The 23,773-nt window shown below is 40.3% G+C and overlaps 1 protein-coding gene across 7 annotated transcripts in view; it reads left to right on the top strand.

The window, feature by feature from the left end:
* Positions 1 to 109: 109 nt before the first annotated feature.
* MLLT10 (MLLT10, histone lysine methyltransferase DOT1L cofactor) overlaps positions 110 to 23,773 on the top strand; it is a 123,154-nt gene continuing 99,490 nt past the window's right edge. For 2 of the 7 annotated variants that reach the window (XM_027658799.1, XM_027658802.1), the window contains exons 1-3: positions 173 to 511; positions 4,244 to 4,323; positions 22,681 to 22,735. In XM_027658799.1, coding sequence (XP_027514600.1) covers positions 343 to 511; positions 4,244 to 4,323; positions 22,681 to 22,735 — 304 coding nt within the window. In that variant the 5' untranslated portion in view covers positions 173 to 342. The other 5 variants (XM_027658803.1, XM_027658798.1, XM_027658797.1 and 2 more) reach the window with 4 other exon arrangements.

Below are 23,773 nucleotides of genomic sequence, written 5' to 3'. Positions count from 1 at the left end.
GCCAGGCTGTGTCGGCCGGGCCGCGGTGGCGGCGGCTCCTGAGGCGGGCGCGCGCGCACTGCGCCTGCGCGCCGCCGCCGCCGCCGTGCACGCCCGCGGAGCCGCGTCCGCCTCAGGAGCCGCCGCCACCGCGGCCCGGCCGACACAGCCTGGCCGGTTGGTCGGGCGGGGGCGAGACGAGGCGCTCAGCCGGCGGTCATGGGCCCCGAAGCGTTGCCGCGGCGGTGGTGGCGGCGGCGCCGGCTGAGTGACTGAGGGGAGACCCCGCCGGGGGAGGGGGCAGGCGGAGGGCGAGGCGCGTGTGGCGTGCGCGGTGTTGACGACGGTGTTTTTAACCCTTAGATGGTCTCCAGCGAGCCGCTGCTGCTGCCGGTGTCACTGGAGGGCGAGTTCTCCAGTAGCATGAAGGAGATGATCGGCGGCTGCTGCGTGTGCTCCGACGAGCGGGGCTGGGCCGAGAACCCGCTCGTCTACTGCGACGGGCACGGCTGCAATGTCGCAGTGCATCAAGGTGAGCGGGCAGGCGAGGGCAGCGCTCCCGCCCCGGCCTCGCCGCTTCCTTCTCGGTCTTCCCTTGGCCCTGCTTCACCTCCCCCCCCCCCCCCCCCCCCCCCGGCCGTTTTTTCCCCATTTTTTTCTCCCCCCTCTGATGCCGGCATCACCTCCCAGCTCCTTCTCATTACCAATGAAACCTGTTTCCCTGTTTCCAAGGCCACGTGCTTTCAGGTCTGACCTGTCCTGTCATCCCCTGTCCTTCCAGTCTGCCTGTCTTTTCCCTCACATGAGGCTTACTCTATTATGACTTCCTATATTGTGGCTGTGAGAAAGGAAGAACCCGCTTTTCCAATTTTTTTTCTCTCTTCCACTTGTACCGTTTCTGTGTCCATGCTTCCCAGTCTGCCTTTGCACCCTGTTAACGCCAGCTGCAACCTTCCAAAGACTGTCTGAACTTCCTTTTTCTCTTTGCAGAACTTGTTACTATGCTCTGTTCTGGCAATTATTGCTGTATTTCTTTCTTCCTGTACTCGATCCCTGTTGTCCCTGCCTTTACCAAGTTTGAAAAATTTATTTGAGGGGCAACCAGTACACGAGGAGGGTTTAGGATTGGAAGAGAGGCGGGCGTAGGAAAGACTTAGCTGTCATGTGATTTCTACCTCTGCCTGCCTTTCCTTGAATGTCATTTGGCTGATGTTTCCTGGTAGATGAAGAGACTTCCTGTTGTGGTTCTGCAGGGGGAGGGTGCTGGTCGGAATAGCTGATGCTGGATTTGTTTGGCTTAGTGGAGGCTCGTTGGTTGGTTTCCAGCTCAGCTCAGGAGCTGGCATGTTCCCTCTGTGTGATTGTTTTGTTTCTGTCAGTGGGTTGACCCTTCGTGTGAGAGCAGAGGAAGAAACTGGATTCTGCTGCTTATATTGTAAGAAAGGAAGTCATCATGCTTTTTACTTTATGGTATCAGAAATAAGGAATGAGATGGTAGTTTTTCTATACCAACTTCTAAGCTGTCATGTGAACTCAGAGACTGGCTCTTTGGCTACTCATAGGTGGTGAACAAATTGGAGGAGACAGAAAATCCTAAATCCAATTCATTAGTCTGAATGCCTAGTATGTGTGAAAATGCTACTAATGAGTGTCTCGTGCTTGGTCTTAAATTGTGCTGAAGATGATCTAATATAGTAACTGGTTGTTTCAGGTCTCAAATTGTTCTGAAGATGATATAGTAACTGGTTGTTTCAAGTATATGCTTCTCTGTAAGCTGACAGATAGTGAGAAATTTAAGGAGATCTGCAGAAGAATTTGGTCACTCCTGTTAATGTTGGATTGAACACAGAAGGGATCTGACAGGATCTGTGAAATTAATCTGGTTTTGAATTGCTTTTCTGTTGTCTTAAGAGCTGAGTAATGTTAACTGGTAAGTTAACTCTGCTCTTGTGGAATCTTAGAGTCATGAAGAACACTAAAACATGAATACTTTCAGAAGCCACGCTCGAAACAGCTGTTACTTTTGCATTATCTTGGGCATCTTCATTTGTACCTAGAGCATTGCTGGTATCTTCAGTGACGGAACTGATTGGTAGGAACACTTGGAACTGAAATAGTGGGAACAAAGGTCAGTTATAGGAGCTATTACGAAAATAGAGAGACACACTTCAGTAGATTTGGTACAAGAATATGAACTTTTTTTTTTAAAGTCATATCCAAATCTGAATTTGAATCTGTCAGGAAGTGTGCAAAGTACTGCTTCCTCTAAATCCAGATGCTGTTGTAGAGATCTTAAGAAGAACTCCATGTCTTGGTTTACTGTATCATTGATGCCTTACATTTGGGATACTTTACATTACATATGTCCCTTGAATGAAAGTGGTAGGGGAAGTATATCTGCTCTTTTTGTGGCCTTTCTGTAGTAAACTTAGTGCCTTCATGGTTAAAGCTGATAGTCTGTATTTCAAGTGCAGACAGCAGCATTACCCATGAGGCTTTATTAACTGCTTTTTTTTGTTATTACAGTTGTTTTTAGTTCAGAGGAAACTTCTTTTCAAGTGTTAAGTCACTGGCAAGTTGTGGAGGACAGAATTGCTTCATGTGTCTAACAAAGCTTTGCACAGTAGTGGAACTATAAACCAAAGGAAGCCCTGGAACAGTATCACAGTATCTCAGAGCACAAACCAGTGATGGACTCTTCTAGGCTCTAGATGTATTCTGTTACTTTTACAGATATAAAAGCACTTCAGCTTTGGTCTTTGCCCAGCTAGTGTTGCCTTTGTGTCTACTTGCCAGCCCTGTCTCTGAGTTGCATTCCATAGTTGTTTCTTACTCTGCACTGTCACTTGCTAACATAAATGTGTGACTGCACATTTAAAATCTCCCTTTTAATTTCTGAAGAGGAATTCAGAGTCCCCCCATCTGGGGTTAATATAGATGCAAGGAAAACAAGGGGTTTTTTTTCTTACGTTAAAGAACTTTAATGTACAGTAGAAAGGGATTGTCAGAATAGTTTGTCCTGTCAGTACTTGGATACAGTATGTGAAAACTTGACAATGATCTTAATATGACTACATGTATGTATATAATAGGAAATTATTTCATTAGCTTTCCTTCATAGAAGGAAAGGTGTATTTATACTACTGTTACATTACTATTTTTTCTTCTTCAAGCTAGCACAAAACCAATAATATTTTTGTATATATACTAGAAGTTACTAATTTAATCTCAGTGTTCTTCCTAACTATTAATTTATCATACATATTTTTTTTCTACTCACACACTTAAACCAGATTTTTGTATTTAAGTAACATAGGATTGTTGGGAATTGAGTCTGACATCATTTCAGGATTGTCTTTTTGAGGAAAATGTTTGGGGTTTTGATTTTTTTGTTATTTGTTATGCCCATGCCAATATTAGAATATACAGCACTTGTGTTCTTGTATTTTAATTCCCTCCATCATTCTTAAAGTTGCTTGATGTGTGCATTTCAAAGATAAACAATATGGCCAAATTGCTAAACTCTTTTTCTGTGGAATTTCTTACCAAACTCCTGGGGTCACTTTTATATACTATGAAAATACAGATGACAGTCTTGCAGATAAATCTGCTTGTGTCAAATTCTTTCCTAAGGATTTATGTTGTAGCCTGGTTGTAGTTGCGACTAATCTTAGCCCTGATGCTCTGTTAAGTTTGTATTTGCAGCTCTGTGTGAATTTGCAGGGGAAAACCAGCAAACTTTGTATCTTTTTTCAGTTTATTATGGATTTCCTGCTCAAGACCAGTTATTTTACTTATAAAGAGTAAGAGAACTGGATAGTAAGTAAGTGTATGAATGAATGTCTTATCAAAAACTCAGATTTATTTGCTTTTAGTTTTCTCTTAAAAAAGACCTCACAATAACAAGTATCCATCATTTAAAGTAAAGTGTCTCACCTGTTTTGCAGGTAAATAAATAGCAAAAGAAATCACATATGAAACATTGCTGCTTTTGAATGGATATATTACTTTTCAAGCTAATGGTTTGGGTTTTTTTATTAATTCAACAAATTCTGCATAATTTTTTTAAGTGGAAGCTTTTTGTACTTCATTTCTAGTCCCATTGTGATAGGATTTCAAGTGCAATATGTAGATGTCAATTTGACTTTCTTGACAATTAAAATGATGTGAGATCAACTATACTAAGCTTTTTTTATATCGTTCATATTAGTAGTATTGTAGTGCTGCTTATGTTTGCTGAAATATTTTGTCTTGTTCAAAACAGCTTGCTATGGAATTGTTCAAGTACCCACTGGACCATGGTTTTGCAGGAAGTGTGAATCTCAGGAAAGAGCAGCTAGAGTGGTATGTGTTTTGTTTATTAAGTAATACTGGTTATAATGCTTGTGTGGATAATATTTACCCAAGTGTTACAGTAATAGTAGAAAAGAGCTGAGCTTTCTATTGTAATTCCATCCAGATGCTGTTCAGAAAGACCGATTTTCTTCTTATTTTTAAAGTGGAAATACATAACTGTCTCTTAAATGTTCTGACAGTTTCAGGGTCTGTGTGGTTTTTTGTTTTTTAGGTGGTTTTTTGTTTTTGTTTTTTTTGTTTGTTTGTTTTATTTTGTTTTCCAACCATTTAAAGGACTTTGTTTTTGTCTATGGTGTAGGTTTTGCCTAATTTTATCAGTTTAGCACTTACATAGTTAGGTACAGGAAGGAAATAAAATCTGTCTAATTTTCTTTCACAGCAGCTTTAGATTGCGAGCTGAAAGCTTCAGTTTAGGAGCACTTGACCAATAAGTAGTGTTGTTAATTTCAAAATCTAATGCTTACTTGGAATATGGTACTTACAATTGAAGAAGCATTTTCTTTCTCTGTTTTTTAAATTTTTTTAATGATAAATACTGGGAATTCAGATAAGGCTTTTTTCTTTTTTTAACTTTGATTAGATGAGGTTTTGTTTTGGTCAGACTTGTATGTTGTTAGATCAAACTGCATGATATCAGGCATTTTTAAAGAAGGGGAATCACATTTCTCCCTAATTGTCACTTTTTAGTTTGTCTTCCAGCAGAAGATAAAGTGAGAGAAATGAGAGTATTTGGAAAGACTAAGGTGTTCCTTTGCCTCTGAAAAAAAGTTTAATTGGTTGAGAAGGTGTTGTGGCATCTTAGGGCAGTGTGTAAACTGTTTCTGACTTTTCATATCTAAAAACAAATGAAGAGTCAGACACCGAATTTTCAGTTACCATCTGTTGGAGTGTTTACACGAGCTGCTTGCTGTACCTATTTCCTTTTCTAATATAAAGTACTATAAAAATGGTGGGAAGACTTAACGTTGTATGAATTTTTGGCACAGCTCTAAAGAATCTCCTTCCTCTTTTTCCTAACTTGCCACTAATGTTTTCATAATGCCCTGGTAACTGAGACTTTGTTACTTCTTGCAAAGCGGCCTTTAGGTGGGAGAAAGGAGGAGGTTGATTTCCATGTGCTCTTCCAATATTTGTCAACAGAAAAGAAAACCCTTTCTAAAGAAAGGCTGTTTCTGTCTTTTCCTGGGAAACCCCTCAGCAGTGTAAAGTTTTAAGAGTAGCATATTTTAATGTTACTGAGTTTGATATGTACAGGTTAATGGCAAAGTTAAAAATATAAAGGGGGGGGAAGAGAGCTGGTGGCTATAAAGAGGATTTTTCAGGTGCATGATAGGGAATCCTCATCAGCATTTGGGATGTAGTTACTGCTGGCTTCTTGTGGCACAAGAAATGAAGGAGAACTGTACAGAGTTCTACAGTAAACGATGTCTGACTGCATTCTGATAATTTCTTGAGTTTACCAATGAGAATTGCTTTGATAGAGATATTGCCTGTACTTAACTGAATTCTCTGCCTGGTATATTCTGCTCTTGTTTCCACTGAACAGGGTCTGTTTAGTTCAACAGGTTGATTACTGATTTTGTTTTGAAAAAAAAATAAAATCCCATTTGTAATGTAGTGTAAATTTGAGTGGTTCTCAGGTCAAACTAATTGCATGTGAGGTATAACAGATTAATAACAGCTGAAGTTTTAGCATGCTAGTTAGAAACATGGTGGCTGTATTTGAGATGCATCTTGGAGAAGATCTTAACATTCAGAAACTAAACTGAAGCCCTGTCTTCAGTATGGAATTTGGAACTTTACTGTAACCAGTTTGTCAGACACAGAAGTTTTAGTGCATTTGCTTACAAAAGCAAACATGCTTATCATCACTGTATAAGACTGATGCTTAGTTTTCCTCTTGGTGTTTTTGTTTCTAAACAAAACCGGAATGAAATTAATCACATTACTTTTGGTATGCTTCTGCTTACTTTTAATCTTAAAAAGATCTCAGTCTTGCAACTAAGGCATATTGTTCCATGCTGATGCTGTCTATGTTGTGTGTTTTTGGGGTGTGTGGTTTTTGTTTCTTGATTTTTATTTTTTTTTTTAATTTTGTAAAGCTGCAGTCACTGGGCAAATAAATTCATTCTGATAAGAAACAGCAAATAATTGCTCACACTTAAGTTAGGCTTGCTTTAACAATGGGAAGATCTAGACTAACTTGGGAGCAGACAACCCAAGCTGGTGGGTCCCCAGAGAAGTTCACTTAGCTGCAGATTAGGGCAATTGGCTTCCCATGCACTTCCAACCATTATACACTCATATGTGCCATGTTCCCTTTCTTCTGTGTGCTGCTGCTAAGCTGGTACATACTGGGTGTGGGTAAAAGTGGTGGCTGATTTTTTTTTTTTGACACACAAGCCTCCTGGCTGGTTGACTCCTGCGTTTTTGCTGGTGAGGTGCTAGCCAGCATCTTGGGTTTCGAATGGTCAGTCACTAGTTGGAAAGTGCTGTTCTGTGCTGGTCAAGTCATACTGAGTTTTGGCTCCAGCAGGGTCATGTTTTTCTGTGTTTGAGGGAATCACTGATTTTTCATGAACCTGAACTGTTTGGATAACAGACATATTGAGATGATTGTGTAAGTTTTTAGCTATTGCTTGAAAAGTCTTAGTTTTCTCTAAATCAGCTAATTTATCTTAGCTGACCTGTGCTGAACTTGGAATGTGAATCTCTGCAAGATGGCTGGCAACTGCTCCCAGCTTTGTGTCAGCAGTAGCTCTTATTACCCTGCATACTGGGCCCTTTTAGTGTCTTCAGATGTACCTGAACTTCTGAGTCAAAAACCAGGGCAGATACACACTGATGTAGGAAAAGGTAGTATTGGGGTCTATGTGAGGGTCTATATGGAGTAGTAGGTAAGGAACTTTGGGTCCTGGCTTGAGAAATGGTATGGTGCATATATCTTGTCTGAGGCCCGATAATTCTGGCATCCAAAGAGAGACTGGAGAAACTAAGCTTAGGAACTGTAGCACAACTGTTGTTCAAAAAGATCTTTTTTCACCATAATCCTGTTATATGTCAGACGTCTTCCTTGATGATCTGGTGTATAAATAGACCATGTGTTTATGGTTTACTACAAGCTGCCACTGTTCATACTCATCATGAAGGAGCTGCAGTAATCCATGTGATAAACATACCAGGCAGCACAGAGGTATTCAATGTTTGTAAGATTAGCTTGGTCAGGCTTTTTAGCTGTGTGTAGGTGTGTTGCTTGTGAATCCAGCCTGTTTCAGAGACATAGGGAGATCTCAGTACTGAACTTCAGAGTTACGAATTCTGGGAGGTTTTACTACCTCAAAGCACAGCTCAGATGCTCCGTGTGAGGAGCTCAGGTGCTGCGTGTGAGGTCAGACTGCTTACATTGCAGGTGAATTACTATTACTCTAATGTCATAAACACAATGATTTTCACTTGACACTTCTGTGTTGGGTTTTTTGTGGGGGTTTTTCCTTTTTTTTTGATGAAATGGGTTATAAAGTTGAATGCAGTCCTGGCCCAGAACTGAGTCAGCACGTTTGTGTGACACTACAGCTTGCCTAATAAGCCACCTGGATTTTAGTCCTGGGGAATGAGGGGGCTGTGACTCCCTGTGGAGCTAGCCACATAAGGCTTGAGATAGTATCCATCTGGATCTCAGCACAGTCTGGCATAACTGCAGTCTCTGTGCTTGCACATGTGTTTCTTGGAACTTGGTGTGGAGACAGAAAGACTGTCATTACAGAATAAGTTTAGATCATACAGTACTTACTACTGAAGGATCCAGGGCAGTAGAAATGCAGCTTACACTGTTTACCTCCACACCCAGTTCACGAACATTGTGTGCTCATAGCAATAAGTTCCTGCTTGTTGTCCTGCCAGACCTGAGCTGTTCCTGCATCTGCTGCACAGATGACCCACATTCTGAATGCTTGAGTTTTAATTTTTTTTAAAAAATCATTAATATAACAACGGTTGTAGCTCTCTCCACATCTTTTTTAAAAAAATCTTTCATCACAGGCATCTACAAATTTTTTTTTGTGGAGTTGCTCATAAGAGTTGTTTGATATATCCACAGTTTAACACCTCATCCCCCAACATTATCTAGTATAAAACAACCACAAGTGTAGTATTACCTGTCTTTTACCTAAACAGAAAGAAACAAAAAAGGAGGAACTAGCAATGTAGCCTTTCAATATGGAGACAGGTTTGTGATCAGAGCTCTGACAGCTCTGGCTCAACAGGCTGCCTGGAGGGGAGTGGGATCTCTGTGGTTATTACACCTGTATCTGTAAACTAGAATGAGTGCTGATAAATATGGTCACAATACAGGTGAACTAAACTTTTAGAAGAAAACTTGATGTTTTCTTTTTTTTTTTCAATTTTAAATATTGTCCACCAATAAGGACTAGTATACTATGCAGTCTTTTTGAAGATATCTCTTGAAATAGTTCTTCAAGAAATTTTGAAATGAATGTTTCTTTAATGTGTCCATAATTTTTTGTGAAGGACACTTTATGTAAGAATATTACTACACCTACTTTTGAGAATACTGTAACAAATATTAGTGAAAAAATTGCTTTAGTTTTGAGTGTGCAGCAGAAAAATTGATTGTTGTGCTTTTGTTATTTGTATGGCTTTTACAGAAACACAGTCTTATCTTTTATGAATGACTGTGCAGTCTAGAAGGCAGTGAATGTTAGTTTGTAGCTGGATATCTTGAATAAAACGTCTGCTAAAGGTACTTATGCAGAACATGTTGTATTGGGTTTGTATGACAAAGTTTTGTTAGCGAGGGGGCTACAGGAGTGATTTCTCTGAGAAGCTGCAGAAGCTTTCTGTGTCTGACAGAGCCAAAGCTGATCGGCTGCAGGACGGACCTGCTGCTGACCAAGGCTGAGCCAATCAGCAGCTGTGGCAGTGCCTCTGAGATAACACATTTAAGAACAGATAAAAAACCTCTGAGCAATAGAAACTGCAACCAGAGAGAGGAGTCAGAATATGTGAGAGAAACAACTCTGCAGACACCAAGGTCAGTGGAGAAGGAGGGGAAGGGAGGAGGTGCTTCAGGCGCCAGAGCTGAGGTTCCCCTGCAGCCAGTGGTGAAGACTCTGGGAAGGCAGGCTGAGATTCCCCTGTGGTCCATGGAGGCCAACAGCAGAGCAGAGATCCACCTGCAGCCCGTGGAGGACCCCACACTAGAACAGGTAGATGCGTGTGAAGAAGGCATGGGAAGCCTGGAGTGGAACACGTGGAGAGGCCCATGCTGGAGGAGGTTTGCTGGCAGGACTTGTGACCCTGTGGGGATTTCATACTGGCACAGTCTTCCTATGGGACTGCTTCCCGTTGGAGGGGCTCATGCTGGAGCAGTTTGTGAACTGCAGTCCATGGGAAGGACTAATGTTGGAGAAGTTGGTGGAGGAATGTCTCCTGTGGGAGGAACCCCACGCTGGAGCAGGGGAAGGGTGTGAGGAGTTCTTCTGAGGAGGAAGGGACAGCAGCGTGTGATGAACTGATCACAGTTGCCATTACCCATCCCCCTGTGTGGTGAGAGGGGGGGGCTAGCTGGTGAAATGGGGATTGAAGCTGAGCCTGGGAAGAAGTGAAGGGTAGGGAAAAGGTGTTTTAAGATTCAGGTTTTATTTTCTCATTACTCTACTCTAATTTGATTGGTAATAAAATTTGATTTGATTGGTAATTTTTTCCCAAGTTGAGTCTACTTTACCCATAACTGTAACTGGTGAGTGATCTCTCCCTGTCCTTATGTTGACCCAAGAGCCTCTTGTTCAGTTTCTCTCCCCTGTCCAGCTGAGGAGGGGAGTAACAGGGCACTTGGCATCCAGCCAGGACCAACTCACTACAGACTGTCTTGGTACCACAGATGGGGCATGAGGAAGTCAAGATAAGGATAGTAATTGAGAGAGGTAGTGGGCAACATTTGGACTGAACAGAGCTAGAGAGAGAAAAACAGAGTTAGAGAGAGAAAAGCGGAATGACTGTGGAGAATGTGTGTTGTTCTGATTGGGGTGTAGGTGAAAATTCATATCTTGAAATACTGTTGATTGAGTGATGTGTGTTACTGGTCCATGACATAGTAGGTGAGTGTTGTTGCTTTGCATAAGTAGAAGAAAATACTTTTTCCTGTGCAGTATTTGTTGGTGTATGTAGTGAATACAGACCCATAACCTTACTGTACTGCAGTTCAAAAGGTGACAGACTTGCTTAGCGTTGCATAGTGTCTGGTCATTAAGGTTAGGAGTACAAGAAGTGCAGAAGGTGCTGCAGAAGTGCAGTATAGTTTCTGTGTACTTTCCCCTGCATATCACAGTGGGAGTATTAAAGCCATTTCTGATTGTACTTCCTTCATGAAGGTTTTTTGAGCGTGCTGCATTTTTCCCTTCTTGTGTGCATATTTGTTACTTGGTTTCTAAATACACAGCTAAGTTCATAAACTTACTTGAAGCACTTCATTACAGCACAAAAGGTCTACTAGCTTTTTTTTCAAGTTTTGATTAGCTACAGTTTACCTAAATGTACATGTAATTTGTGCAGTAATTTATAATTACATTATGCTAATTAGGGATACATAGAGTATTCAGGCTTTAAAGCAGTGTTCCATCACTCAAGTACTACTTGATCAAAAATATTTTAACATAGATGTCAATACAGCAGCTACTTTAGTAAATGGCCTAAAGATTCTGTGGCAGAATTACTAACTGAAGCGAGACTAGAGCAAAACATTTTCCCTTACAGGAATTGCTTAATTCTTATTTGGAAACGTTTTATGACTGTTTGTTCCATTGTATTCACTGGGAGAAGTAGTCTCTAAAGTAAACAATTTCTCAGCTGTGAGAAACCTTACTTAAAATGCATGCTAGGAATCTTTAGGATAAAACTGTGGTATGTTGCAGAAGAACACTGAAGTGAACTATTACATACTGTATTTTCTTAATGTAGATTGAATTGGGTCAGTAGCATACTTTCAGGCCGGTAAAAAACACTTGGATGTCTAGTTGGAAGGGCTTCCAAATGTGACAGGCATTTCTCATAGCCCCCATGGTGCTTTCCACTAAAGACCAATGTGTGAATCTTAAAAAGTTTGTGTATGTTTATATCCTGGATTCTTGCAACATCTAGCAGGGCTTACTAGTCTTTAATATGTATGGGAGAGTTATGGTTTTGGACTTCTGAAGTTGGAGTAGCCAGATCATGACACAAGCTGTGTGTCATCACCATGTTACACTGTACTCCACGTTCTCTCTCTTCTAGTTATCTTACATATATTGAGTAAAAGTATGATTAAATGTCACCTGTAGTATGTGTGATGATCTCGTGTCACGTTAAAAGGGGCAGAAAAGAAGAATTTTCTGTCCAACCTGTATTAATTAACTTTTTGTCTATCAGTGTCCCACCCCCAGGAGATCAAAGCCTTTTAATGTCCAAAACAGTCTGTTAGCATCTCACCTAATGACACCCTTTGATTAACAGGTTCACTGAGGTGGACAGGACATTTGATACTCTTAAGTGCAGTCCTATTATAAAAAGCGGTATAAAAACCCCTCAACAGGTTTCTCCTGTGAGTTATTTTGCCATCAACGAAACTGTCAGCACCTAAAAATGGACTCACTCTAACAGTTCACTAAGTAACACGTTTATTAATACAAATTTGTGACAGTTTATGGGGTTTGTTGTGTCTGGAATAGGATCTAACTGTAAGAACACACTTAAACTATGTATAATAATAATAATGCAAAGCATAGGCACACACCCTAAAGCAAAAGCAACTTACAAATAAGTAAGACAATTTACAAAGAATAAGTAAAACAAAAAACTTAAGTCTACACTATAAAGCAAAATCAACTTACTACGAAGTAATAAGTAAAAATTTTAAAGTACTATGGAGCAAAAGTAAAATTAGTGTATACGTATAAAGCAATCGCTCACCCCAAGGTGTCCTGAAAAGGTGGAGGAAGAAAAGGTAGCCCAGTGGTTACTTCCACAGTGTTGATGGAACTTCTCCCCGATTTTTGCTTATGCTCGCTCTCTTTTTGTACCTTTTTCTTAAGCAGTTTGAGTGGCTATAGTCAGTAAACTAATTTTGGGGTGATAGACAGATGAAATAGGCCTAAGTAGACCTAAGGGTCCTCTTCTAAGTTCCCAGCAGCCAGGATGTTTGCAAAAAAGGGCTGTGTTATCTCCATATCACTCCTTTCTTTGGTTTAATCTTTTATGAGATTCTGGGAATGTCTCCCCAGATGCTGGGGTTTTCCAGGAAGCCATCAGGAGGGTTTTTTTTTTCTTCTTTTGTGTGGCCTTATCTATCACCTTACAGTCTTGGAAGAATGCTGATTTGCATGTTGAGTGCCTCTAATCTTCTTGTCATAGTCTGCAAATTTATTATCTATAGTAGATGTTTTTGACAGAGCTAACTGAATCTGCATATATTTTTATCTGATGCCTTGATAAAAAGAACTAGGTTGAGTCTCTTTAATTTATCCAGGTATAAAACCCAAAATGCTTCAGGTAGTCAGTCTGTTTTTCTTTTACTTGTCAACTGTCTGCTTTAAAAAAAAGTTCTTTCCTTCTCCTGGGACAGATGACTGAATAGACATGGGGCAGAGATTTGGCAAATTTGTCAGCATCGAGAAATGGTTATTTGAAGATGGAGATGACTTAATTTCCTAAGTTGTCAAGTTGCAGAACATAGCACTTTGGAAGAGAATAACTGACAGCATGCGTTCGTTTGCTCTATTAGTGGTGTCAGCCAGTTGGGGATTCTTGGATGTGGCAGATGATCTTTTGATTCCTGTTGGTTCTTCACTGTGGTTCATAAACGCTGGAGTCTGGTGTGAATCATAGGTTGGAACTTTTGTTTGCTTCTCTTTGGATACTTTGAAAAATTCTGTAGTTAGCTACTCACTGACTTCTGCTTCAGATCGTTGCATGGTTGAAAGCTATCATTTATAGAGCTATTTAGATCAAAATAGGGAAGGTGAGTGCTTTGTGAGTTTACAAGTAAGGTCTTAAGATGCTGCAGGTTAAGACAATTGATAAGGTATATTGCTATCCCATTGTAGTTTAGAAACTGAAGAAAGTGTGGATTTGATTTTGTAGACAGTAGTTTCTTCTTTGGCTGGATCATTCCTAAAGAAGCCTTTGGAAAAGGGTTATGCAATTCATCCTTTTTGCTGTATTGAGCAAGTGAAAAATGAACTTCTGACTCTGCCAAGCATTACAAAGGATGGGTGTTAAAATAGAAATAAACTCTTATGGAAATTTTCAGAGTACCTAACTGGTTTTAAGGAAAAAAACCACCAAAGAAAAGATCAGTAAAATAACAGAGTATAAAGATTTGGTATGAATAGATAGCCTAAGTTTGATGTGAGTAGAGGTTCCATAATTTTCAGCAGCTGCTGGGAGTGCTTATGCATTTTATTGGACTTTCTGGAGGCTTCAAGGGCTGAGAGGTTGATCTTCTCTGGTTAGTCTTTGTACGTTGGCAGCAGTGATTTTGCTTCATAGAAGATGGCTTGAAGGAGTGAATGGAAGGATGAGATGTCACTGTGTTCTGAGGGCTGGGGTAAGTTATTGCCAGCAGATGTAGACATGGTCAGTCTGGTGCACATCCTGTTGCTGGGTCTGTTCTTGTGCAAACTGCCTGTGAATTCTCATCTATTGATAGAATTTATGCCAAGATCTAAATTTCCAGATAAAAATGTCTTGGCACCAGCGTACTGGTTTGCACCACTCTGCAAGTTATCTGTGGCTTTTTCTTTTTGTTGTTGGATTTTGCAAAAACTGTTCCTTTGTAGGCTTTAAAGTATTTGTTCTATTGTAGATAGCCTCTGATTGGCTAAATTTGAGTTAGGTTTTTTTATTAAGTATTATCTAGTTGTCTCTGGTTCTTAATTTCAATTAGCACACTTTTATTGAAGTGTCTTTTAGAATATGGCATCTCTTTGTAGATGGAGCTATGTTTGCATTGCTTGTTAATACCATATTTGCCTGAATCTAACACAAAGTAATCACTAAAATTATCCCAAATTTCTCTGGGTGTATTGGGGGAAAACAGAATTTTTCCTATTTTCAGCATTTTCATTGCAACATACATGTGTTATTTTTAAATTTTTTTTCCTATCAAAGAAAACACATTAGGGTAAGAGGGATGTGGAAAGTATAAAAGGAAATTAAAAAATATAACTCTTTACTCTGGAGAAAATTGAATGCTCATTTCACATCCTTTAGGGAAGAAGGAAAATAAATAAAAAAATGGTTTGAGCTTAAAAGGTAGTTTTTCATCAAAAAAGTGAATGAAGAGCTTCAAATAGTTATGTATAGGTGGGATGACATATGTACAGCATTGGTATAACTGAAACTCTAGCCGTGATTTGTACTAAGCTTCATATCCAGAGCTGTTAGAGCTGTTTTCTAGACATCGTTTTCTTTTCCCAGGACTTTTGTGTTTTTGACAGCAATGAGAATGTGTCTGCCACCATTAAATTGTTTTACATTAACTAAAATAAGTACCTAAATCAAGGTCTTTACCCTTCTAAACCAATTTTTAAACCTGTATTAAGATATTATTAAGGTATTATATTATTATGAAGGCATTATTTTATTATTATTAAGGCATTATCTGAAGTAGTACTATATAAGTACTATATGTATATACATAGCATATTCAAAGTCTGTAGGATTGGGATTTTTAGATGTATGTATGTTTCTTTCTGGTAACACCCAAGGATGAAACAAAATGGTATTGGAATACTGGTAGAGGCAGGTGAAGCTGTAGCACAGAACTTGGGAGGTGCGTACCCAGACACAGTCAGTTGTGCTGCAAGATTTTTACAGCTACTGATAAATGGGAGTCAGGGTTCAGAGCATCAGGTGCTGCCAGTTGGAAAGCCATCGATTAGAAAGTAACCCTCTGATCAGCTGCTTTGCTTTGCTTACCTTTGGAAATCTGTCCATGTGCTTTGGAGAAGTGTGTTGAGTTAGAGCATTTAGATATCTAGAGAAACACCCAGTAGCATGGCGTGCTGTAAAATAGATGTATTTGAAAGCAAATTCAGAAGTAAAGTAATAAAAGGACTTCTGCTTGGCAATGGACTCTTTCCTCCTAGATTAATTTAAAAAAAGTCATAAGAATTTGATGGATTCATAGAATTAAACAATGGTTAAGGTTGGAAAAAAACTATCTTTGAATCCAGCTGTTAACCCAGCACCACTGTGTTCACTGCCAAACGATGTCCCCGAGTACCACATTCACATGTCTTTTGAACACTTCAGGGATGATGATACTGCCACTTCCCTGGGTAGCATGTTCCAGTGGCTGACCACCCTTTCAGTGTAGAAATTTTTCCTAAAATCTAATCCTCCTCTGGTGCAACTTGAGGTTGTTTCCTCTTGTCCTGTCACTTGTTACCTGGGAGAAGAGGTACCTGGGACCTTCCTCTGTCCTCCTTTCACATAGTGTTAGAAAGCTATAAGGTCTGCCCTGATCCTCCTTTTCTCCAGGCTGAACACCTCCAGCTCTCTCAGCTGCTCCTCATCAGACTTGTGCTCCAGACCCTTCACCAGCTTTGTTGCCCTTCTCTGGACACACTCCAGCACCTCAATGTCCTTCTTGTAGTGAGTGGCTCAAAACTAAACACAGGATTGGAGATGCAGCCTCAGCAGTGCTGAGTACAGAGGGACAATCGCTGTCCTGGTCCTGCTGGCCCCACTGTTGCTGATACAGGCCCCACTATTGCCACTGGCCTTCTTGGCCCCTGGGCACTGCTGGCTCATGTTCAGCTGCTGTTGACCAGCACCCCCAGGTGCTTTTCTGCTGGGCAGCTTTCCAGCCACTCTTCTCCCAGCCTGTAGAGTTGCACAGGGTTGTTGTGACCCAAGGGCAGGACCTGGCACTTGGCCTTGTTGAACCTCCTACCATTGGCCTCTTCCCATCCAGATCCCTCTGTCCAGATCCCTCTGTCGAGCCTTCTTGCCCACCAGCAGATCAAACATTGCCACTGATCTTGGTGTGTCTGTAAAGTGACTGAGGGTGCCCTTGACTCCCTTGTCCACATCATCAATAAAGATGTTAAACAGGACTGGCCCCAACACTGATCCCTGGGGAACACCCCTGGTGACCAGGTGCCAGCTGGATGTAACTCCATTCACCAACGCTCTGGGCCCGGCCATCCAGGCAGTTTTTTAGCCAGTGAAGAGCACACCCAGCCAAGCCATGAGCAGCCAGTTTCTCCAGGAGATGCTGTGGGAAACGGTGCCAACGGCTTTACTAAAGTCCAGGTAGACACATCCAGAGCCTTTTCCTCACCCACTAAATGGGTCACCTTGTCACAAAAGGAGATCAGGTTGGTCAAGCAGGACCTGCCCATGCTGGCTGGGCTTGATTTCCCTGGTTGTTCTGCACATGCCTCATGATGGCTCTCAAGGTGATCCGCTTCGTGACCTCCCCGGCACTGAGGTCAGGCTGATAGGCCTGTAATTTTCTGGATCTTCCTTCCATCCTTTCTTGTAGATAGGTGTTGCATTTGCAAACCTACTGTCAACTGCGACCCCCCTGGTTAGCCAGGGCTGCTGGTAAATGGTTGAAAGTTGCAAGCTCCTCTGCCAGCTCCCTCAGTAACCTTATGTGGATCCCATCCAGCCCCATGGATTTGTGGATGTCTAAGTGACATAGCAGGTTGCTGACCATTTCCTCCTGGATTATGGGGTCTTGATTCTGTTCCTCGTCTCTGTCTTCCAGCTCATGTTTTCACTAAAATGTGAACTAAAATTTGCAACATTTAAATAATTTTAATGTTTAAATAATGAATAGCAGGAGCAGCAGAATAAAATGTTTTATCTGACAACTTTTAACTCCTGTTGATGAAAGAATTGGAAGAGGTTGTGTCAGGTTTCAAGAACTGTGATGCTGATTTTATATAACTATTTTGTTATTTGTAACTTTATGGATCATGTATTGCAGTATCTTAAAGTTGTTTCAGTTAAATACTGTTGGGGTTTGGGGTTTTGTTTTTTTGTGTTTTTGGTTTTTTTTTCCTGTTGTCAAGCAATATGAAACAGTAATTCTGTGATCAAAACGTACTTTGGAGAATAAAAACTGTTCTGGAAGTGTGTCATGCTGGGTACAGTACACCTTGACAAGGAAAATAAGCTTCTAAACTAAACAGTTTGTGTATATGGCTGATGCCTGTTAAAAATCTTGGAATATATGAATATCAGGGAAATATCAAAATAAAATTGACCTAATAAATATGTCTGGATCTAGGCCTGAGAAATCTGTCTGTATTACTACCAACATTAAATTAATCTGTTTCAGGTGTGGTGTATGTTTTCTTAAAATTTATTTATTTATTATTTAAAATAAGGCCTTTGATTGGACTTCCAATTTCATTTATAGCCAGTGTAGGTGATGCCACCTCTTGAACCAGGATAATTATATCCTTCATCTCCTTTCCCACCTCCCTATCTGTGTTCCTGTTGTGTTTGTTGTCTGACATTGTTGCATATGGCCTTATGGAAAGGTGGCTCAAAGAAGTGATCTGGCTGAAAAAAAAAATTATTTTTAGGTTGCTGATTAGGATTTTTATATAGTCAATTGAATGGTTTTCCCAGAGCAAGGAAGGCAGAAGGAAGTACACAGCAGGGGATGGCCAGTGATCTTCTCCTGGCAGCAGTGTTCAATTATGTTACCTTAAAGAGCCTGAAGTAAAGTCAGCTGGAACTGCAGCCTGATTTCTAGGCTAACTTTAAGGAATTGTGGTCTGTTTAATCTGCTGTAGATCTTCTTGAGTTATTTAGGTTAACAGGTCATATTGAGAGACACGTTTTATTGCCTCGTTGCAATGCTGGGAATTCAGTCCTGCAGGACTTTACTTGGTTGACAGTCATTATTTAGGTGACTGGTTCCATTGGCCTAGCTTGGACCAAATCCAGTGAATTACTTGCACAAGAATTCTTTGACCTTTGTTTTCTTATAACAAGAGACAGCATATAGTGGATGTCTGCAGATGATGCTTTATGAATGTGCTTCAAATTTACAGAACCCTGGGGGAAGAACAATGTTATATTCCTATTATTATTTGCTTTCTTCTCTCCTACTTGTATAGTCTTGTTCCTGTCTCTGTCTTTCCTATCTGCCACGTGCCTTTTGTTCTTCATTCAATATGAATAAGGTAGTCTCTTGGATTAAATCAGCTTCTCTATGCCTTTCCAGTTGAAAAATTGGTAGAGTGAGGTTAACCAAAAAGATATGAGTAATTAGATTTGTCTAATGTTATCCACTTCTGGTTAAGGTAGCTCTTAGCCTTAGTTAAAATGGAAAGGCATTTTCATTTAAAATGGAGGGAGAACACCTTGTGCCACAATGCATGGAGCCAAGTTGGACTGTAACTGATTCAGTATAGGAAATTGGAACTATTTAGCTTATTCTTCTCTTATTTTCACCTTCAGTCTTGGAACTTTTTTTGATGGATATCTTCAGTGGATACCTTGTATCTTTTTTTTTTTTTTTTACCGTTCTTTATTTCTTCTTGGTTATTTTTACTTTTTAATAATGTCAGGGGTTTCTTTCACCGTTTGCATGGGTCTCTCATGCTTCTGACCACTTTAGTTCTCTGCTGGGTGATGTTTTAAAGATTGGACTCCTCAGGAAGCAGTGGGTTTTTCGTCAGGCCCAGGCAGTCCCCATTTGCCTGAACACCAAGGTTATAGGATCAGTCTTCGTTTGCTTAATTAAGTTGCTTTTTATGTAGCTCAGAAGTGAGTTGTGACAGTCGCACTGTCAGACTGTTCCAGCTGCATAGCTTTGAGAGTGGTTTTACTTTAGTCTTCTACAGGAGACCTCATTGTCCAAAGCAATTCCTGCCGAGAGTTCACCCCAGTTCTGCTTGAACAGAAGCTGGATCCATGAACTAGGCTCTTCCACCAAAGAACTGCAGAAATGAGATGTCCATGTTACACTCTGTAAGGACAGGAAGGAAAGGGATGATGATATGTTCTACAATTTCATTCAGTGTTTCTTCAGCCAGTATTTGTGTCTTTTTCACTCCTCTTTAGATCTACTTCAGCTGACTGTACCTGCTGCACCTCCTTACTATGGGACTAGTGCCCTTCAGCACACCAAAGGATGTGGTTATTCTCTTGGATCGCAGTCAGCCTCTGTAGTGTTCACATTTGCACAGCTTAACCTGCTGATGTTTATCTGAATTGTTGATCAGTCATAGCAGCTTGCTGTATTTATGCTGTGGTATCTTGTGAGTGTTGTGTCCGCCCCTGCTACCCGCCCCCTCCGCCCCCCACAGCTAGTTTAGTAGTTCCCCACAGTGTTTTTGAATGCTCAGACAATAAATCTGTGTCAGAAATCCTTTGCTAGAGATAAGACTCAAAACACACAACTGGAGAAAAGAGCCCCGCCATGCTCTGTGTGCTTAAATATTAGAGACCATCTGCATGAATGGTCACATTATTCCATGTACTTGTTTCATCATCAACATACATGACAAAAAGGTTAAAACTTTATTCCATCCATTTCAGAACTATTAATAAAGTGTAAAATAAAAGGATAATTTGCTAAGGGATGAGGTTTGGTGTTCCCACCTGGCAAAGCTACTGGTGTTACTATGTGGTGTATCTTGTAATTTGGCAGAGCAGAAGTGGGTGACAGATTAGAATCTGAGTGTGGAGGCTGGGAAGGATTTAGATTCATAACCAGAGAAGGGAGTAGAAGGGATCACTATCTGGTGTATTAATTTACCAGGGTGCTACTTTATCTCAGATTGTACCCAGAATTCATGGTACCAGAAGTGCTCTGTGTCATTAGAGTGCAGATGTCACTGCAGAGTTGCCCATCTCCAGCAGAGTGAGAGCCGAGTGCAGGCTTCCTGCTCCCTGCCAGTAGAAGGATACTCTTCAGAACTCTCTGCACTGAAGTTTTCTCCTGCTGTCAAAGTTCCCTCCTCCACTTCAGTTTTCTGTCTTGCATCTTCTCAGATTGCAGCCAGGACTGCAGAGAAGTAATTGGGGAAGGCCTAATGGACCTGAGTCCTCTTGGCAATAGGAGACAAAAGTAAACCAGGTGAAACTGAGCTCTGATGAGAGTGAATGGACTGTGTTTAACTCTTCTGCGTAAAGGACTGGTTTAGTTCCTTGCAGCTTAGTGTCCTGGAATAATTTTGATTTATTTTGTGGTGAAGTTTGCTCAAGAAGCTTGCTAACTTTTTGATTATTAATGCTGCAGTGCTGTGGCTCCCTGTCTTCAGTTTTGCTGGTGCAACTGATTGTGGATTTATGCTTAAATTGTATCAGTGATATAACTTGAAATAAAAATGTTAAAACGTTCATTTCACTCCACATCACTGATCTGGTTTAAGGGGCAGCCCTATACAGATAATTGTGTCAGCAGCTGAGGGAGTGGTGGAGGGACGAAGAGAACCTCCTAAACTTGTTTTGTCACTAGTGAAAGTATATGTCAGACTTCCACAGGCTTGCAGAGGTGGGGCAAGGTAGACTATGCTAGCAGCTTCCCTTGTCTCAGGTATATCATCGTCTTCTCACTGGCTTTAAGCTGCCAGCTTGCAGCTTTGGGGTGGGAACAAATTTTAATGCACTGTTACTGTGAATATATACCAGGCTTCTTACATTAGGAATCTGGTTCAGTGTATGATATATTCACTGAAATGAAACTACTACTACTGTGTGTCTTGCAGCACTTTGTATTTAATGTTTGGAGAGTTGAAGTGTTAAGATACAACTTAGCTGACGTATATACTGCATATGTAGAATTTTGTTCAAAATGAACTGATCAGTTCATTTTAGTGTCTTGACTTTAAAAAAAAAAGAAAAAGATGTAATGCTCCCGGTCTACAGGCATCTTACAGAATGATTCAGAAGTTTTCAACCACTTTTATATCTTAATTTCATCGTAGACTTAATGCTGCCTTTTGATAGATTGCTGCTTATTTTAGTGAGTGAATGTAAGGGACAGATGAGTGAAACAGAAGACAAAAGGCTAGAATCCTAAAGATTGATTCTTCTTTCTGTGTGCAGCTCTCTATACCACTACACTGAGCAAAAATAATTTTTTTCTCTTCTACTTTTCGTGAAAGCCTCTTTGCTGCTAATATAAATTTTCTTCCAGGTTAAGAGAGTTAGTCCTAAAGGTTAAGACAGTCATCAAGATGTACTTTAGCTATATGAATTTCAGGAATGGAACTTCTAGTTCCTTACATAAGTTTGCACAACCTGTTTCTGAGGCACTTGTAGCATCATAGGCTCCTATATCTGCTGTCTTGTTAGTTAGCAGGTAATGGAGAATAGCACTGTTCAGGGAGCACGGAGAAAATCTGTGCTAATGGCAGGTGCCCCTCTCAGTTTGGAGGATGTGGTGGTAAGTTTGCATCTGATTATCAGACAATTTTTCCTTTGCTTAAAAAGCTTGTTAGGGTGGTATGCTTTGAGTTGTCCCTAATGTGGGAACACATAAAGTTTGCAATAAGGTGATTCCCAAGTATAGGATCTCCTATAATGATTTTCCTCTGCATGTCATTTGGAGCATTTGAAGTGGTATGTGTGTCAAACCTGTTCCCTTTCTGTCATCTCTGGTTTGGAATTGGTTCACACTGCCCTAGGACACTTAGAGAGAAACTTGATATTAGGAACTCGATAGGAGGCAGTGGTAGCAGAAAGACTGTTCTATTCTGATCTTGAAGTATGTCGGAAGAATGTTATGTCAAAATGCTTATTTCCAGACATGCAGTCTTGAAGAATTTTAGGGATGAGTCAACTTCTGACCTCCTTTTTCTGAGGCAGAAAATGAGAGTTTTTTTAGGCTCTCAGAATGAGTGAGAGTCAGCAGAGACTGTGCAGTCAGCAGTGTGTGCACGTGTGCTGATGGTGTCCATGGCACACCTTTGTGATTGAACACCTTGGTCAATACGGACATTGTAGGAGAAGGAAATATGGTAGGGAGTTTTTGGACTGTGTCCAAGTTTCTCAGCATGTAAGTCTACCCCATGCTATAGTTTTTGGAGGCTTGTCTCCAGAATTCCAGAGTATGGAATCCAGGAATAAAATCTTGGAGCTAGAGCTGCGAGTAGCTTTAATATATGTCATAGTTTCAAGATCTAGAGAAGAAAGCTTCATTTGTCACAAACTAACAGTAATATTCAAATAAAGGTTAAGGGGAAACACACCCATTCACTTTTAAAGAATGGTAGCTTCCTTAATGTCAGATATCAGTTTTGATGTGTGTGGTTTCTTTTTCAATGCTTCTATGATCATTCCATTTTTTTATTTTATTTTTGCTTTTTTTCCTAGAGATGTGAATTATGCCCTCATAAGGATGGTGCTTTAAAGAGAACAGATAATGGGGGTAAGTTTTATTCTTACTTTTTGTGAACTCTCTTATTTTGTATGAGGGAACCTAAACATAATTGAAAACACTGGCTGGTTTGGAAAGAGATAACTGTTTTACAGTAACCTTTATTTGTCCAGTTTAGGTTGAATTTAGTTTGAGAACATCTACCATTATTCTTAGTTTCATTTTTAGGAAAAAAGAAGAGAAGAATGGCATTTTAACATAAGATTTTAATGTGTAAAGTGGATAAATTTTAAATGTATTTAGTTGGAGCCCGAGCATTTATAGAAAGCTGTTAAAAGTGCACCATTCACGGGGGAAAGTGGAATTTTTATGTCTATAGCCTAGACTAAATGCACCAGTGCATTTTCAAAGGATGGCTCTTTCATGCCTGATTTACTAATAGGGTCTGTAACAAAAAAGTTAGAGCTGGAAATCTGCAGTAGTGATTACCCCTCCTTTGCATCTTTCTAATTTCACCGTTCAGGTTATCATCAATTCTGCTCCTGCTGAGTAGAACTGCTAGAGAAGATATCCACTGAGTAGCCTGTCTTGGTTATGTTTGTACTAATAACTGGGTGATATGAGTGAAAAATTGCAATGAACTTTTCAATCCCTTCTGGAATCCCTTCTTCTCTGTTTACTAGATATTTCTAAATTCCTATCCATCATTTATCTGTAAATAGCCTTGGTCAGTCGGATACTGAGCCCTTTCTCTTGTGAGAGGAGAGGGTGTTGATCTGGATTATGGATTTCATTTGGACAGTCTATGTAATCTGCATAGTCTGTGTCAATGTAAATTGTATTCTGCAGATTTTATGCTGTATACATAATATTCAGCTAATTATACCTTAGCTTAGTGTCAATGCAGCTTGATATTTCTGTTGCAGTTGAGTTGCAGGAACACAGAGCCTGCTCATTTTTGGGATGATCTACCCTTTCCCTTGTCTGCCCTTGGACTGCTTCATTCAGTATATACTGCAGGTTTACCATTCTAGTGTCTGCTCTCTCACACACCTTGGTGAACTTGGTGCTATTTGTGTGTGTTGGGAG

This window comes from Corapipo altera, unplaced genomic scaffold (assembly GCF_003945725.1).
Source record: "Corapipo altera isolate COAL_440 unplaced genomic scaffold, ASM394572v1 63, whole genome shotgun sequence".
NCBI classification, from domain to species: domain Eukaryota; kingdom Metazoa; phylum Chordata; class Aves; order Passeriformes; family Pipridae; genus Corapipo; species Corapipo altera.
This window is presented reverse-complemented; position numbering and strand designations above follow the sequence as displayed.